General features: G+C 42.0%; 1 protein-coding gene across 7 annotated transcripts in view; it reads left to right on the forward strand.

The window, feature by feature from the left end:
• Positions 1-12,385, forward strand: part of shi (dynamin-1 shibire) — a 136,051-nt gene extending 123,666 nt beyond the window's left edge. For all 7 annotated transcript variants that reach the window (XM_075688379.1, XM_075688369.1, XM_075688396.1 and 4 more), the window contains one exon: positions 10,727-12,385. In XM_075688379.1, coding sequence (XP_075544494.1) covers positions 10,727-10,799 — 73 coding nt within the window. In that variant the 3' untranslated portion in view covers positions 10,800-12,385. The remainder of the gene's footprint in view (positions 1-10,726) is intronic.
• The last annotated feature ends 1,810 nt before the right edge of the window (positions 12,386-14,195 follow it).

The following is a 14,195-nucleotide window of genomic DNA, read 5'->3' on the forward strand; positions in this document are numbered from 1 at the left end:
TACAATGACATTTCTATATAACGAAGCCAATTGCTGATTTTACCTACTTGGTTATATCATGGTTTAACTGTACATCTCTCTTGCTACGGTGTGAAGTAAAACAAAAACACCTCAGACATTCAGTGTGTGTGTTTTATTATTTCTCTAAACATTAAGTTGTCTATTGAACCAACAGATTATACAAATAACAGATGTTGCCTTGAATAATTCTCGAAGTCACATGTCACTATGAGTGACGTCGCAGCACAAACACGGGTACGTAGGCGCACTAGCAGGTATGCGTCACCCTCCGGCTTGGAGCGCCGAGCCCATGAGGAGAAGGGTAAATGGCGTTCGGTTTGAAATTTCAGCTCTTTCTGTGGCATGTAGCGATGTAATACTTAGCAGACACAATTGTTAGCGCGCATTGTATGCACTGCATTTCTCCGCTCAAAATGGCCAGACCTGGTGAGGGGTCTTTTAAAGGGTTTTAAAGCATGAGCTAATGCGAGAGTGAGTAACACTATCTCTCATACTAACGGTATGAGAGGTAGCGTCACTGAGCCTACGGCTGCATTTCATAACTAGCGCTGAAAGTATGTGTACTGGGTACTGAAAGTACTGTGTGTGAATTTTGAAGAGGTTGATAATTCAGTGCCCTCACACGAGTTGCACCCTTTACAGCATTAGTGCAATGAACGACAAGTGCCATACTTTTTATTAAAGTACGTGGAAAAACTTTGTGTTTTGTGACTGCGGTGTGTATTGCTGGTTGTTGCCCTCTGCAACGCTAACTGTTCTTTTCTTTGCTCCTTTTCTTCCTGACCTCTTTCCTTTCCTGCCCACCTCACCACTTAAATTTGGCTCCTTTCTTTCTTGCTTTGTTGATGCTGTAACAAATTTCGCACTTGCTTTATGTAACCCACTCTTCCCTTTCACTTTTCTTTCGATGACTCTTTCCCTCATAATCTGGGGTTCCTGTGTGTCGTTTGCTTTTGTCCCCCTTTCTGTTCGTCCACTCCCCTGTGGACTGGTTTACACACGTGACAGGCGTGGCTCATTGCCGAGCGTGCCGCCACGCGTCGCTCAGGGGGCCGCGGATATGATGCTGGACGCATTCGGCATGCCCATGAGCAAGTGAAGAGCCCCAGCGGGCAGGGTGCAGCGGGAGCCGTTCGCTTCTGTGGCTCCAACTGCTTTGTCCTGGGCTGCCCGCTCTGCAGCACTTCTTCCCGCACCTTGGGCCATGGCAACCTGTCTACAGTGGGGCGCTGCCCCGGCTGCTGCACCTGCTGCTCCCTGTGCTCGAGGGTGGCCAGCAGCCACCATGCCCACCACCCTTCCTCTTCCTCATCCTCTTGACAAAACCCCATTCTCTCTCATGCACAGCATTTCTTGTTGACCTGCAAGGCATGGCTCCACAGGGCTCAGTGTTTCCACCTTGCTTACTTGCCATTGTCTAGATTGACGCTGTGTTCCGGGAGAGGGAAGCATTGCGAGTACACCAGCAAGGGCAGCAGAAAAACGCAGAAGGCTGCATGGCTTATCTGGGAGGGCAATTTGAGGATGTCAGAATTGCGAAGGAAGTGCCGAAATGTGGCTTTGCCTTCTTTCTCCTGGAAAGTCATTCACTCTGCTTGGGAGAGGGCGTGTAAAAAATAAGATACTGCCATGGTGCATGGTGTCATGGTGCCTTGTGCATCAGCTTAGATGTCTGGCTGAAGTTCAAGTAATATTTGAGGCATGCAGCCTATGCACTTTGCAACAGGAGGACATTCTGCTATGATGTTTACCTGCAGTGCTGTTTGCGCCATTGCATCTAGTAGCTGCAGCTGGCAGGCAGTTGTTTGTTGCCAAAAGTTAATTTCAAGGCTTTGGCAGAAATCTGCTATTGGATAGAGGAAAATTAGTGTTTTGTCACTCTTGTTGGGCATCTGCATTTTTTGTCATGCTTCTACTTCAGCCAGGCCCTAGGTGAAATTGAGTAGAGCTTGCCTGTTCAGAATTGTGGCCTTTAATTGGACTCGTCTTGTAGCCAGGAGGGAGTGCTACTACTAATATGTTAACAAGCACAGGTTGTGGTTACTTGAGGCACTGGCTATATGCAGGCTGGTATTACAATGGTAGCTGGTTTATTTTTGTTGCTTCCTTTCAAGATTATGGTGCATTTCTTGAGATCAAGAATTGCCAGAGTAAAATATTTATCATATAGGCTTTGGTCAGTGCTGTGACATTTCTTAACTTGGAACACTTCTTCCAAAAACTTGCGGTCCTTTGATGGGTGCAGCAACACAATATCGATTGTGATAAGCTTTGGTTTTATGCTTAATTGTGCAAAATTTTCATTCTTTATAAAAATATTAGGGGTAGTTCAGCGCTTGTCTTCGTCCCACCTTGTTTGGTGCACTGGTATACCACCAAAATGCAGCAACATTGCATAACCAATCTCATTCTGCCATGCTGGCCTGAGATTTAAGTTGTGTTGAAATATCTTAGCGCCATTCCTTGCACATTTATTGCATTGCACAGTGCCTTCTAAAGCTCTGAAGCATGTGCATGGCAGCTGGTGTTAAGTTTTATTCGGATCGCATGCTCCCGTCATCTTGTAACACATAACATGCACATATTTCTGTCTAATGCATCTGAAAAATGAATGAGCAAAAGTGTAAGATTACAATCTTCCACAAAATACTAAACCAAGCTATGGTATCGTGTGAAACTGTTCATGCAGTGAGTGAAAAAATAACATTGCACATTCATGGTGATGTGCGCTAATAGCTGTGCTGCTCTTCAGTTCAGGAACAAACTTTATGGTTGCCGTATATACTAGATGTTTAAAGCACATTTGAAGACTTTGTTTCAACTGTTCAGTTGTTCTGCCTTCTGTGTACCCCTTTCCCCCTTTAAAAGTAAGCCTGCTGAATTTTTAAGGAGCCAGCATGGCCAGCTGCTTGCACTCAATAGCAGTGCTTCTCTCAAACTGGCTGCCAGCAATTATCCCCATGAAGTATACAGGCTTGCCCATAAATGCAACACATTGCCTGTTTGAGCAGACCAGTACATCTGTGTTAATGTTTGTGTTCAGCTTATGTATCAAATCAAGGGCATGGACTAATTGCAAATTGCTTATTGCTATTGCAAGCTGTGGAATGCATTGCTAAAAGTAACTTAATGTAGCCAAACTATGAAGGAACACTGCCAAATTTATGCAACTGCTTAGTCAACCATGGAGCTGAGCTCCATGGTTGACGAGGATATCGCTGTCAGTGTATTTTGATTGGCTAAGCCAGGGGGTAGAATGCCCATAGCTCCAGTGAGGTGTATCACACTAAAGCGAAAGTATGTGTGAAAGTTACCAATTGAGAATACAGCCCCAGCACTACTGTGACATGAAAGTGGGAGGCTGCATTGGGCTTTTGTGCAATTTTTTGGTTTTTCTTATGTGGGTTCTGTAGCCCAGCAAAGGCCACATCTAAAAGAAAGCAACTTAAAGATACGCAGCTCACTGGAAGTACCAAAGGGGTTGCCTTTTTTAAATTTCCTTTTAATAAAGGCTTCTCTCCTTACTGGGAAAAAGGCTACACAGTAGGTAGCAAGCCAAAAACAGCTGAAACTTGTGTTTTCAAATGTGCAATAAAAATTTATTGATGTTGTGGCTCTAAAGTGAACAATCGAAAACTAATGAGTGATATTTACATAACAAAAAAATACAGGAGGCTTCAAGTGACTGCTGAGATAATAAATTGTTTTTATGCGAGTAAAAGGCCTTGCTTAAAAAAAAAAGAAAAGTAAAAATGAAAGAACTTTGCACCTTGCTAGCTGCAACATCTTTTTTAATACAACGTGTCGACGAAACGAGTGAGAATACACATATAATCGCATAGGTCACATTTCAGTGCAAATTGCTGTCTGCAAGGTATTTGCAGTCAACATCACATATCCCTGCTACTTGTCTGCCTGTATTGGCTAAAGTGATGCCATGGAACATGACACAACCATGATTGTGCAGTTTGCAGTTTAATTTCCCACCTTTACTTACATTGAATACTCGTTTACTAATAGTTGTGTGCAATGAAAGGAAAGAAGAAAGAATTATAAGTAGTCTCTGATGACTGAGAAAAATGGAGCCAGGCAAGCAGCAGGGATTGTCAAGCTTGAATTGAAGAGCCTAGCATACAATTGGTGCTTGAATGTGCACATCATGTATGTGTGTATTCTTTCCTGTTTCACTGCCAAACTTCATCATATGGAGCTGCCCACCCAAGTGGTCACTGCTTCCTTATTGTTGTAATATTGGCCAGTAGTACCTTCTATGTAAGCTCAGTTGGATCTCTTCAAGAACGCTAGTATTAAGTCAGCATTTCTCCAACATTCTTTAAAAAAAGTGCATATTTATTCTGTCACACATCAAATTTTCCCTGATTTATATCTTCATTTTATGTTAGAGATACTAGCAGCACTGTATCACTTTTTTCTTTCATTATTCACACGCCTTTGCTGCTTGTGTAAAGGCAAATGGCTGCATCAGTGGCTTTCATTATTTAATTGTGGTCAACTCTCATTGAACCAAACTCCTGTATGCCATATATCTTTGTTTGAATTACCCATGATTACTGAAAGAAGACATGCACACAATTTAATTTTATATATGCAAACCCATGTATAATGAGTTCATTATACTTGGGTAAAACAGCTGTGTGACAGTGCTGAAACACCCCATTGTGACCTAACTATCATAGCAGCCTGTGTAAGTAACACAACAAAACAACAGGATCTATCTCTCTATCAGGTTATGCATTATATTGCACCTTACCTGCTCATCCAAACATGCTGACAAACATACTCGAAAAACGCACGGGAAAAAGAAAGCTACTGGTCTTGCTTTTATGGCACAGGTTGTAGGCACTCGACGTTCGATATATCCAATGTCCAGTTCACATTAAGGGATTTATAGTATGTGAATATCGGTTGAAAAGCTTTGCTTATTTGATATAATGCATAAATTACTGTACCTGAGTTACAATCAGGTGTGTGTGTGTGCTGTATCAAGTTCCAAGTGAAAATTTGTCTATTTTATACATTCCTCTTGGTGTTACACATAGCATATCTTTAACATTATGTTCACTGAAATTCTTAATGCATATCAGGATGCACTGTTTTTTGGGGCTGTTCATTTTATACACAGAATTTTTCGGTTTGTGAGTGCCTAAACCTGCAATGAACCACTCCCCTGCAGAAATATATCATATGAATGCTGTGAGCTGTTGTTAACAATAAACCAAGTCATGATGATTGTGCAAGACTTTGAACCGTGAAGCACAAGTTTGCGTTGTATTTTGACAGGTGTGCTATAACATGCCAGTGTAGGCTGTGCTGTGCTCTCGTTTTGACAGTTTGGTGCGATGTCACATTGCAAAAATGGCTTGTTGAAGAGCTGTTTTTATGGATTGTAGCATTTTGTCTTTAAATATATATCCCTCCATGTGTGTTGTGAGGCTAACAGCATGGGGAAACACAAACTATTTGTTTTTATGGATTGTGGCATTTTGTGTTCAAATATATATCCTTCCATGTGTGTTGTGAGGCTAACAGCACGGGGAAACACAAACTATTTCTTGAAGTGCTTTGTTTGGATCTGACTGAAGCTGTTGTCAAGTCTTGTTCTTAAATGTTGCAAATGTTGCGCACATAACATGTAGGGACAGTGACCAGATCAGTTATTCATGAAGGTCTGAGGGAACAACAGAACAATGCATGAAGCATGGGAGAAACAAGGCCCTTTTCCCTACTTGTCCTCATCCTACCTGTCCTCGCCATTGTGCATGTAATGTGGTAGTCACCCCAAGGCAGAGCGGGTACAGCTTTCCTGTGGTAGCGCTTGTGTTGCTAGTTGTGATCGCAACTATAGGTGTGAGGCTGCAGAACTTGACGTCCGTGTAATGCACTAGGATATTTTTGGAAGCCAAGGTCTGTTTTTAAGTTGTCTAAGCATGGTGGGTCTGCCTTGCAGCATTGGAATACGTCTTTCAGTTGAAAAATCCTTCTTCTGTATCGGGAATAAACATTAGTCTTGCACACCAAATGAATACATCAATTGGTATTTAATGTAGGTGCTCAAGGCAGACTGGCAGCAGCAGGAAGTTCAAATGGCCAAGCTTTGTGCGGGAGCTTTCCACTTTGTCTTGCTTTGACAATGCCATGTTAATACATGAGCTTTAGCAGACCTTCTTGGTTTTGCTGACATATGGGAAAGGGGCTTTTATTAGTATTGATGTTTCCAATTTCTTTTAATTAATAATGTTTAAGTTCCATGTGCATTCTAAGCTATCACTGGAGTTTTAATTTGATTGATGTCCTGTCTGCAATATCATTTGAACATGGAGACAACCAGAAAATTTCTGGCATGCAGGGAAGGTGCACAAACTCCCACCATGAAAATAGATACAAAGCAACATAAGATTTAGATTTGATGGTAAAATGCATACAAGGGCATCAAAGATCTTGTCAGTCCGTAATAATATTAGCTTATGCTGAGGAAGTGACATTAGCTGTTTTTGCAAAGCCTTTTGTCAATTATTGCTTTACTAAGGCTGGCAGTAAATTATAGGTCCATTCTAATGCGAAATGATGCTATTTAAAAGCAAAACACAGTGTTATAATGCTGCTTTGCTGGTAATTCACTGGTGCCTGCCTGTTCACTTGAGATTGCTCTTATTGCTCTTATTAATGTTACAGCTGCTAGGTGATAGCAGCTGTTTGCTAGTAGTTGTAGCCTGTCACTCGTTGGCACTTTCCCGGTGTCATAATTTTAATATTAATTTAAACATTTCACTTGCATAAATTTAGGTAATATTTAGCCTAGTATAAAGCAGTGATCTTTAATCATTTAATAGAAAAGCTGTCTAGCCTATAGATTTGGGCACTACATTATCAAAGACCTGGAACAGATGTTGCTATGTAATTTTATGCATGATGTGCTAGGTGGCAACTCTCCTGTGGTTTTTTCCTGATGCATGTATCCCACAGTTACTTCTCTGTATGTTTCGCATAGCTCTTGCTGCTTTTATTCCACTACAAGTGCTGAGTGGGGCAGCTCTGTGCCCATAGGCTTGAAAGGTGTGCAGAATCGACAGCAATCCAACATTGTCTCGGTACTTGTGCTTTCATTTCTAAAGTTTACTCTGTTCGTGCATTGTTCGATATTTTGAAGCAGTTCTTGTGGTTAAACTGCACTGTTGGGAATACCCCCTGTGCTCGCTCTTTGGAGAAAAATAGCTGTCTTCCAAGTACAGCCACCCTATCTGCAGTCTTGTTGTTAGGCTCTTTGGCACACTGATAAGGGGTAATAAACTGGTTGTGAAGGAGGGAATATTATTTGCAGTCATTAAATTAATGTTTTCGAAACATTGAACAGGGCTTCTGCGTGTTGGCTTGTTTAGCTCTTTCTTTTGCAATCTCTTTGGTTTATAAATGGCTAGAACTCTTAGCAAAGGGTTTGCACTATTTGAGTTCTGGTTTCTGTCATGCATGAAGCACATTTATGCTTGTACACCTATGCATGTTTTACTAATGTATGTACAAGTATGTTTTCATGCATACTCATGTACTTAAGTTCATACACAATGCATGTTCACATACATATGAGTATGCTTTCATCTTTGCCGATATATGAAAAGAGAACTGTTACTTGTCATGCTTGACGTGCATTCTGAGGCATTGCATGATACTGGGAGACATTGGGAGAACTTTGGTGTGTGCTGAAATATGCAAGGGTTTGGATGTCTGTGTGTGGAATGAGTTCATTAGTGCCTCATTCTCAGAGCCAAAACTGCTGGGGTGGCATTCAGCCACTACTGCTTCAGTGCTTGAAGTGTTAAGCTTCCTGCTCCAGAAGCATTGTTGTTTCTGCAACATTGTTTCTTGTTTGAAAGTTTGTCGAAGAAACATAGCTACCGCTAGCAGGTTGCCATTCATGTCAAATGCAATGCTCCTTCTTCATATGTCTCGACATGCTGCTGTTCACCTGACAACACACCTTAGCAGGTATTTATGCGCTGAGACAAGCTTGAATTATGCTTGACGTTTTAGTGTTGACCATAAACCACTGATAAGTCAAACATGGCAGGTGCATAAGTTACTAAGATCGTCAATGGGTCTCGAATGAATACCGCTTCTAGAGCTGATTACAAATTGCTGTTGCTGAAAAACTGTTGCATTGCTACTGTGCTGTCCTGTTCTGGGCCGTAAATACACAATTTCTTTGTGTTGCCCACTTCCTTGGGATGTGTGTGTAGCATGCATGCAACAAGGTTTGCTTTTCGTAGATAAAAGGAAGTGTGGCACGTTGACATTTTGAGTCTTATTTAGTGCCAGTGGTCTCATCTACATTTTTTTATTTTCCGTTTAGCGTCACTTCTGCTCGTATTTCTTACTGACCTCTTCGTTGCATTCCACCCTTGTGCCCTGAGCTTCTTTGTGCTTAAATTCTGCTCAAATAGTTTTTGCTCTTTGTATTAGCAGTAAGATGTGTTGCTTTTTATTTTTTTAGTGCAGATACACAAAAAAAGTGAGTTTTTTCAGATTTTATTGCCACAATAGAGGTCTCTTCATGTGGCCATTCATTTGACGAAGGAACGTTGCTTGGCAAGTCGCGTTTCAGGCAGACAATCATCCATCACTGTCCGGAAACACTGCTTTGTAATTGTTGTGAAGTTGCCCTAAACCTGAGTTTGACCTTTTGCTGTTGGTGAGAGGTGGGGAGTGCATGCTTGCTGACGACCATATTTTTTCTGGCTTGCATCTTCTAGGAGTTGTGTGGTAGGAGAAGCTTAATCTGCCTCTAAGGACAAAGAAAAAGTTGGAACTTCTGGCTGCATTGCTATATGTGCAACCCCTGTGTGCATTGTGGGATCAACCTTTTGTGTGTACATGCTTGTAGTTCTTATTAGCCAGGATTTGCTCTTAAGTGCAAGTCATAATTTAAAGGTATGCCCATTAACTGTAAAATTCCACGTCTGTCATTGCAAATTGTAACCATGTGTGACATGTAACAGTACTAGACGTGTACTGTATGTACTAGTGACTGTATGTGACAGTGGCCATAGAAACTTGGAAGCTTGTTTGCACAAGCTAAATTTGAAAGTTTGTGTGGACATCAGGAAAAATAGATTAATATGGCAATTTGTTGCACTGCAACTGTAGAAAACAAAATTTATTACATATCCATTATTTCAGTAATATGCAACAAAATTTACAATGTTGGTATTTAGATATTTTTATTTTTTATTATTTTTTTTATTTTTCTTTTTTGTGTGTTGGTGCAGTTGCTAGGCAAGCATATGTAGTTTTGACTGTTATGCAGTCTTTTGTGGGTTCAGCCATAGTAGACTTTTACCTTGGGAAATGGTGTTGATATTTTAAAACATTATTGGCCCTTGGTGAATGGTTTTGAGTGAAAGTATGGTAATTAGTGTGATTACTGCTAACTGCATCTGCCAAACTCCTGCTTGTGTAAATCACTGTTTAAATATGTAGGCTGTTCTGCAGCATTGTCTAGTACTTGTGTCAATAGCAAATAGTAACTACCTACTATCTCATTAATTAGCAGACATTAGTGAAGGGTTGTAACTGCAGGGAAAAAAATGAAGGAAAAAAAGAAACTTGGTGGCCTGGTACATAATTCTATAAGAAGCATGAGAAATGAAACAAGCAAAAGGGCCTAGCATAGTGAATCGGTTCTGTTATACACTGTAGCCATGCTACCGTAGTTTTCTCCCATACTTCTCCAGCAGTCCTGTGTCACTGTGAACTAGCCCACCGTTTTGCCACTTTCTTAGTTCTTAATACAAGCCTTATTTTTGCTCTTGCGTCCTCCCCTGCGTAGAAAAGTTCTTGCTTGATTTATAAAAATGTTACACTGCTGTTGTATCAGAGCTTTATTCCTGCTTTATTACACCTGTTCTGCATGCATGAGGAAACTGCAACTGAGCCTAATAGCATAGCTAGCAGCTTTCTTAACATGCTACATTTGCAACCACTTGTATGGAAGGCTGCATTTTGGCTTTGGTGTTTAGTGAGAGAAACAATGTGGTATTCACAGTGGTTGCTGACTAATAACCGCTTAAGTAGTCTGTACCTCACCAAGCACTATTTCTGCATGTTTTACTGGCAGAAAGTTCACTACACATATTGAAAATATTCAGTGTGCATAGTGTGGCTTGGTGTATTTTGTGAAGCCAAGAGACAGGATTGGGTCAGTTTATGCAGTGTATTCATGGTAGACTTGCAGCTCTTCTGCATTTTCTTGTTGAGCTATTAGTCCTTCCCATTAAGCCAGGAAGAGTTTAAGCTATTTCGCTTGTGCTTGTTGCTCCTGCCACCTTATATGGTTACTGCATTCCAGCTGTTCGAAATCCGAGAAGCTTTGCTTTATTTTAAGTGTACAGCTTTTTGCTTTCTTTAGCTTTTCGAAAAACCATTACACATTGATTTGTGAATCACCGCTCTCTGACTGAGGCATATCACTTTGGTCTGTTTTCCTTTGTTTTATGGCATTGTAATCATACACTGACACCAAACGGAAAAGTTGAAGCTTTACTGTGTTTTTTTTTCCAAGAGATTTTTTTTACAGCAAAGCTAGGTGTTACTTTTTGTTCCCAGTTATTTTTAGTTTATGCTGTTCCCTTTTGTTTGTGCACAACATTTAATGTTTCACACTATTACTGTTTGTTTTACTTTGCAAAAACAGGCGCCCTGTTCCATCAGTCCCTCCCAGAATCCCCGACCGGCCACAGGTTTCATCTTCACAATGGCCCTACTGAGTTTTCCATCCTTGTGTTCTGTGGAGGACGACCAGCCCAAGAGACTGATTAGAACAGAGAGCACTGTGAGAAAGGGCCCGGTGAAGCTGAGATGTGGTCCAAAGGCAGGCCATGGGAGGAGGGTTGGTGGCACGAGGTGAAAATGTGGGGAAGGACCGAAAGAGAAGCATTCCAAGCAGCAGCGTGGCGCATAGGGCAGCCAACCGCCTGTGATCCCTTGGCAGGGACGTCCCTGTCTACGTCACCAGAGGTTAGGCGAAAATCCAGTGCCCTGCTAGTCCCGACTCTGCCTCACGTTTGTTTGGACTGTGTAAGTTTTGTAATGTAATTTCCTGTGATTGATTTCTTGGTCACTGTGAATTGCTCTTTCTTTGTGCCACTCGTATTTTTTTATGTGCTCACTCAGTCTGCCTGACCAGTATACAGAGACATGTGGGTACAGTGTATTCCTCCCAGCCTGTCACTGGCTGATGGGCTGCCCATAACGAGCACCATGCCATCTGCTATGGTTGCTTCACTTAGCCATGGTCCTTCATGTTACCTACCTGTGTGTCCTCATTTCACCAGTCCCCCGCCCCCCCCCCCCTTTCCCTGAGGCAGTTCAGCCATGTTTTTCTTGTGCTGACTTTTGTGGTTATGTTTGAAGAGAAGGTATTTATTTGGCAAGGCGCATTCTTAAGGAAAGGCTCCATGCAAAATTGCAAAGCTGCATGAATCCCAGTATGTGTGCCCTAATATGCCCTCACATAGTGAGTTGGCAATTTAAAACTGCTTTTTGCAGTACCATGTTGACTTTCTTTGTGTATTTTGTAGGTACAAATGGCTTTTGATTTTCAAAATTCGATACCGAAGCTTATTTGCAGGTAAGAGCAAAGAGGATTCAGGTTCCTCAACTGGTGTTCACATTCAGCACTGGTGGTGGGGAAGCCATTATTTTATCCTCTTTTTGAGCAAGTGGAAGTGCTTATTTGAAATGTTTGGTTTTGAATGAGTATCTTGCCCTATGCTTGGTTGAAGGGTATTTATTTCATTGTTGCACAGTTTATTTGCCCTACTTTATACAAGCAGGGCAAAGTTTAAAGAGATTGCTTCTCTTGCTATGTAAACTTGCATGTCATTAATGTACCGGTTATGCTTGCATAGTGAGCACACATGTATTGGCATTGATGTCTGAAAAAAAAAAAAAAAGGTATTTTTTGTGTGTGTATCCAGAGTGCAGCATAGAATAAGAAGCTTGCCTACTATTTTCTTGGAAGATATGTCAAGTTGCAGTAAAGACAAAGTGAGTTTTCTTCTTCAGGGTGTCTAGGACGCAATTGTAGTCTGTGTGCTCTGTAGGCTCAGATAGCATTCTAGCAGAGCAATGCCCCCAACTGTTCCCACATGCTAATTATAAAATACCCGAGTAATCATCAGCAGCATGAATGTCTCAGTACAGCCGGGCGCGCACATTATGCTTGCAAAAGGAAGTACATACTGTAAGAATGTATGATATGACGACAGTCTGGGGACCCTCACACCAGTGGTGTACACAGGTGCAGCAATGTGTGTTTGAAGTTGTAAATTAAAGTATCAATGTTGGCGAACTTGCGTGTCCTTTCTATTGACACTTTTGTAATGCATGCTCCTTGGCTTATGAACTGGTCTGGCAGTATACTGTAGATCCTCTTCGGGCCTGTGCTTGAGTAAGTATGCTTTCTATTTCTTCTTACTTTCGCAAAAAAAAAAAATTTTACATGGGCGAGTGTGTACAGTTAGATACCTAGTGAATGCCTGTGCTCTAATAGGCAGTGACTTTCCATTTGAAGTAAAAAGTAGGGGTGTTCAAATATTCGAATTTTCTAATCAAATTGAATACAGATTGAACACAAATTCTAAAGCACAAAGTGGGGAACCATTTGAGAAATCTGCCTGTGTGGACATTGCAGCATTACATTGATGGCAAATACATGCAGCCAGGGCACAGCCTATCCAACTGAAAACCGATGCAAGCATGTGCAAGCCTGTTTGGTTGCATTTTTGGTGTTTTCATTCTACCCTGTCATTATTTTCAGAAATCTTGCTTTGAACTCGAAGCAGTGGTTTCTGCACACTAAATTATGTGTTGGTGGACCAAATTCAGAGTACGCTCTTCCCAAATGGAAAATTGATTAGTTGCATTGTACATTGGTGGGCATGTTGTCACTTGTTACTACTCACCACTTAAATGTTTGGCATGGCAGAAACACTGTAAGCACTCAACAGTAAACATGCATAGTGCATTACGATTCATAGTATTGTAGCAGCACTGCATGACTGAGGCAGAGAAAGAGGAAGTAGTGGCTGCGTGCTTTGGCTTGGTGGTACTCTGCGCCGGCTGGGCCTTACCTGTGGCTTCCTCCTGGGCCTCATTTCACCCTGGCAATAAACATATTTCGTAACATCTTGGTAAACCTTGGACGATCCTGGACTACCCAGCTCTACCAACTGTCCGATGGAGGAGACGCTTGGCCGGTTTACGAGCACAAACAGCAGACATGGCCGATTCCAGAGAAGGCAGTGACGACCCCATCCGCGGCGAACCAGACAGCAATGACGAAGGGCAGGCTGGCTACAGGACACTGCTGCGAGAGCCACCCACCTTTTCGGGGAAGGCGAACGAAGACGTCGACGACTGGCTGAAACGCTACAAAAGAGTCGCCACAACCACTGGAGCACTACGAAGCAGCTCGAAAACATATTTTTTTTTTTTTTCATGCTGGAACCACACTCCTCTGGTTTGAAAACCACAAGAACGTTCCGACAAGCTGGGATAATTTTGTAGAATTCACCAAGTGCTTTGGGGACCCGATCTCTAAGAAAAAGAAGGCTGAGCAGATGCTTTCCCGACGAGCTCAGTTACCCGGCGAAACTCTTACAATGTACATAGAGGCTGTTTTGAAATTATGTGCCATCGTAAGCACCACCATGACAGACGAAGACAAAGTAGGACATCTGCTTAAGGGAATCTAATTTTCTTATAACAAAGGAAGATCTTAGTACTTCGTCTGATCTGGAAGAAACACTGCTGGCCGTTTGAAGTGCTGAAAATGTGCAGGTTTGGACCAAATTTTAGACGCTTGGACAATGTCACTACTATTGCGTGTCCTTTCCAGCCCATGACATCTCCACGGTGATTTGGCAAGTGGTTAAAGAAGAGCTTGAACGCCTTAATGTTGTTGGCGACGCTCATGTGTGCCATCAGTGTGCATTTACGATCGCTCACATCAGCCACCGGCCACGTCAGTTACTGAGAGCCTCACAGAGCCTATGCTGATCATCCGGAAAGCAGCAACTTGCCACTGTAACCGACAAGTCTGGTATGCCGGCAAGATTCACCGTAACGATTTGTTCTGCGGGCTCCTCCTTCCAACAACC

This window comes from Dermacentor variabilis, chromosome 1 (genome assembly GCF_050947875.1).
Source record: "Dermacentor variabilis isolate Ectoservices chromosome 1, ASM5094787v1, whole genome shotgun sequence".
Lineage (NCBI taxonomy): Eukaryota > Metazoa > Arthropoda > Arachnida > Ixodida > Ixodidae > Dermacentor > Dermacentor variabilis.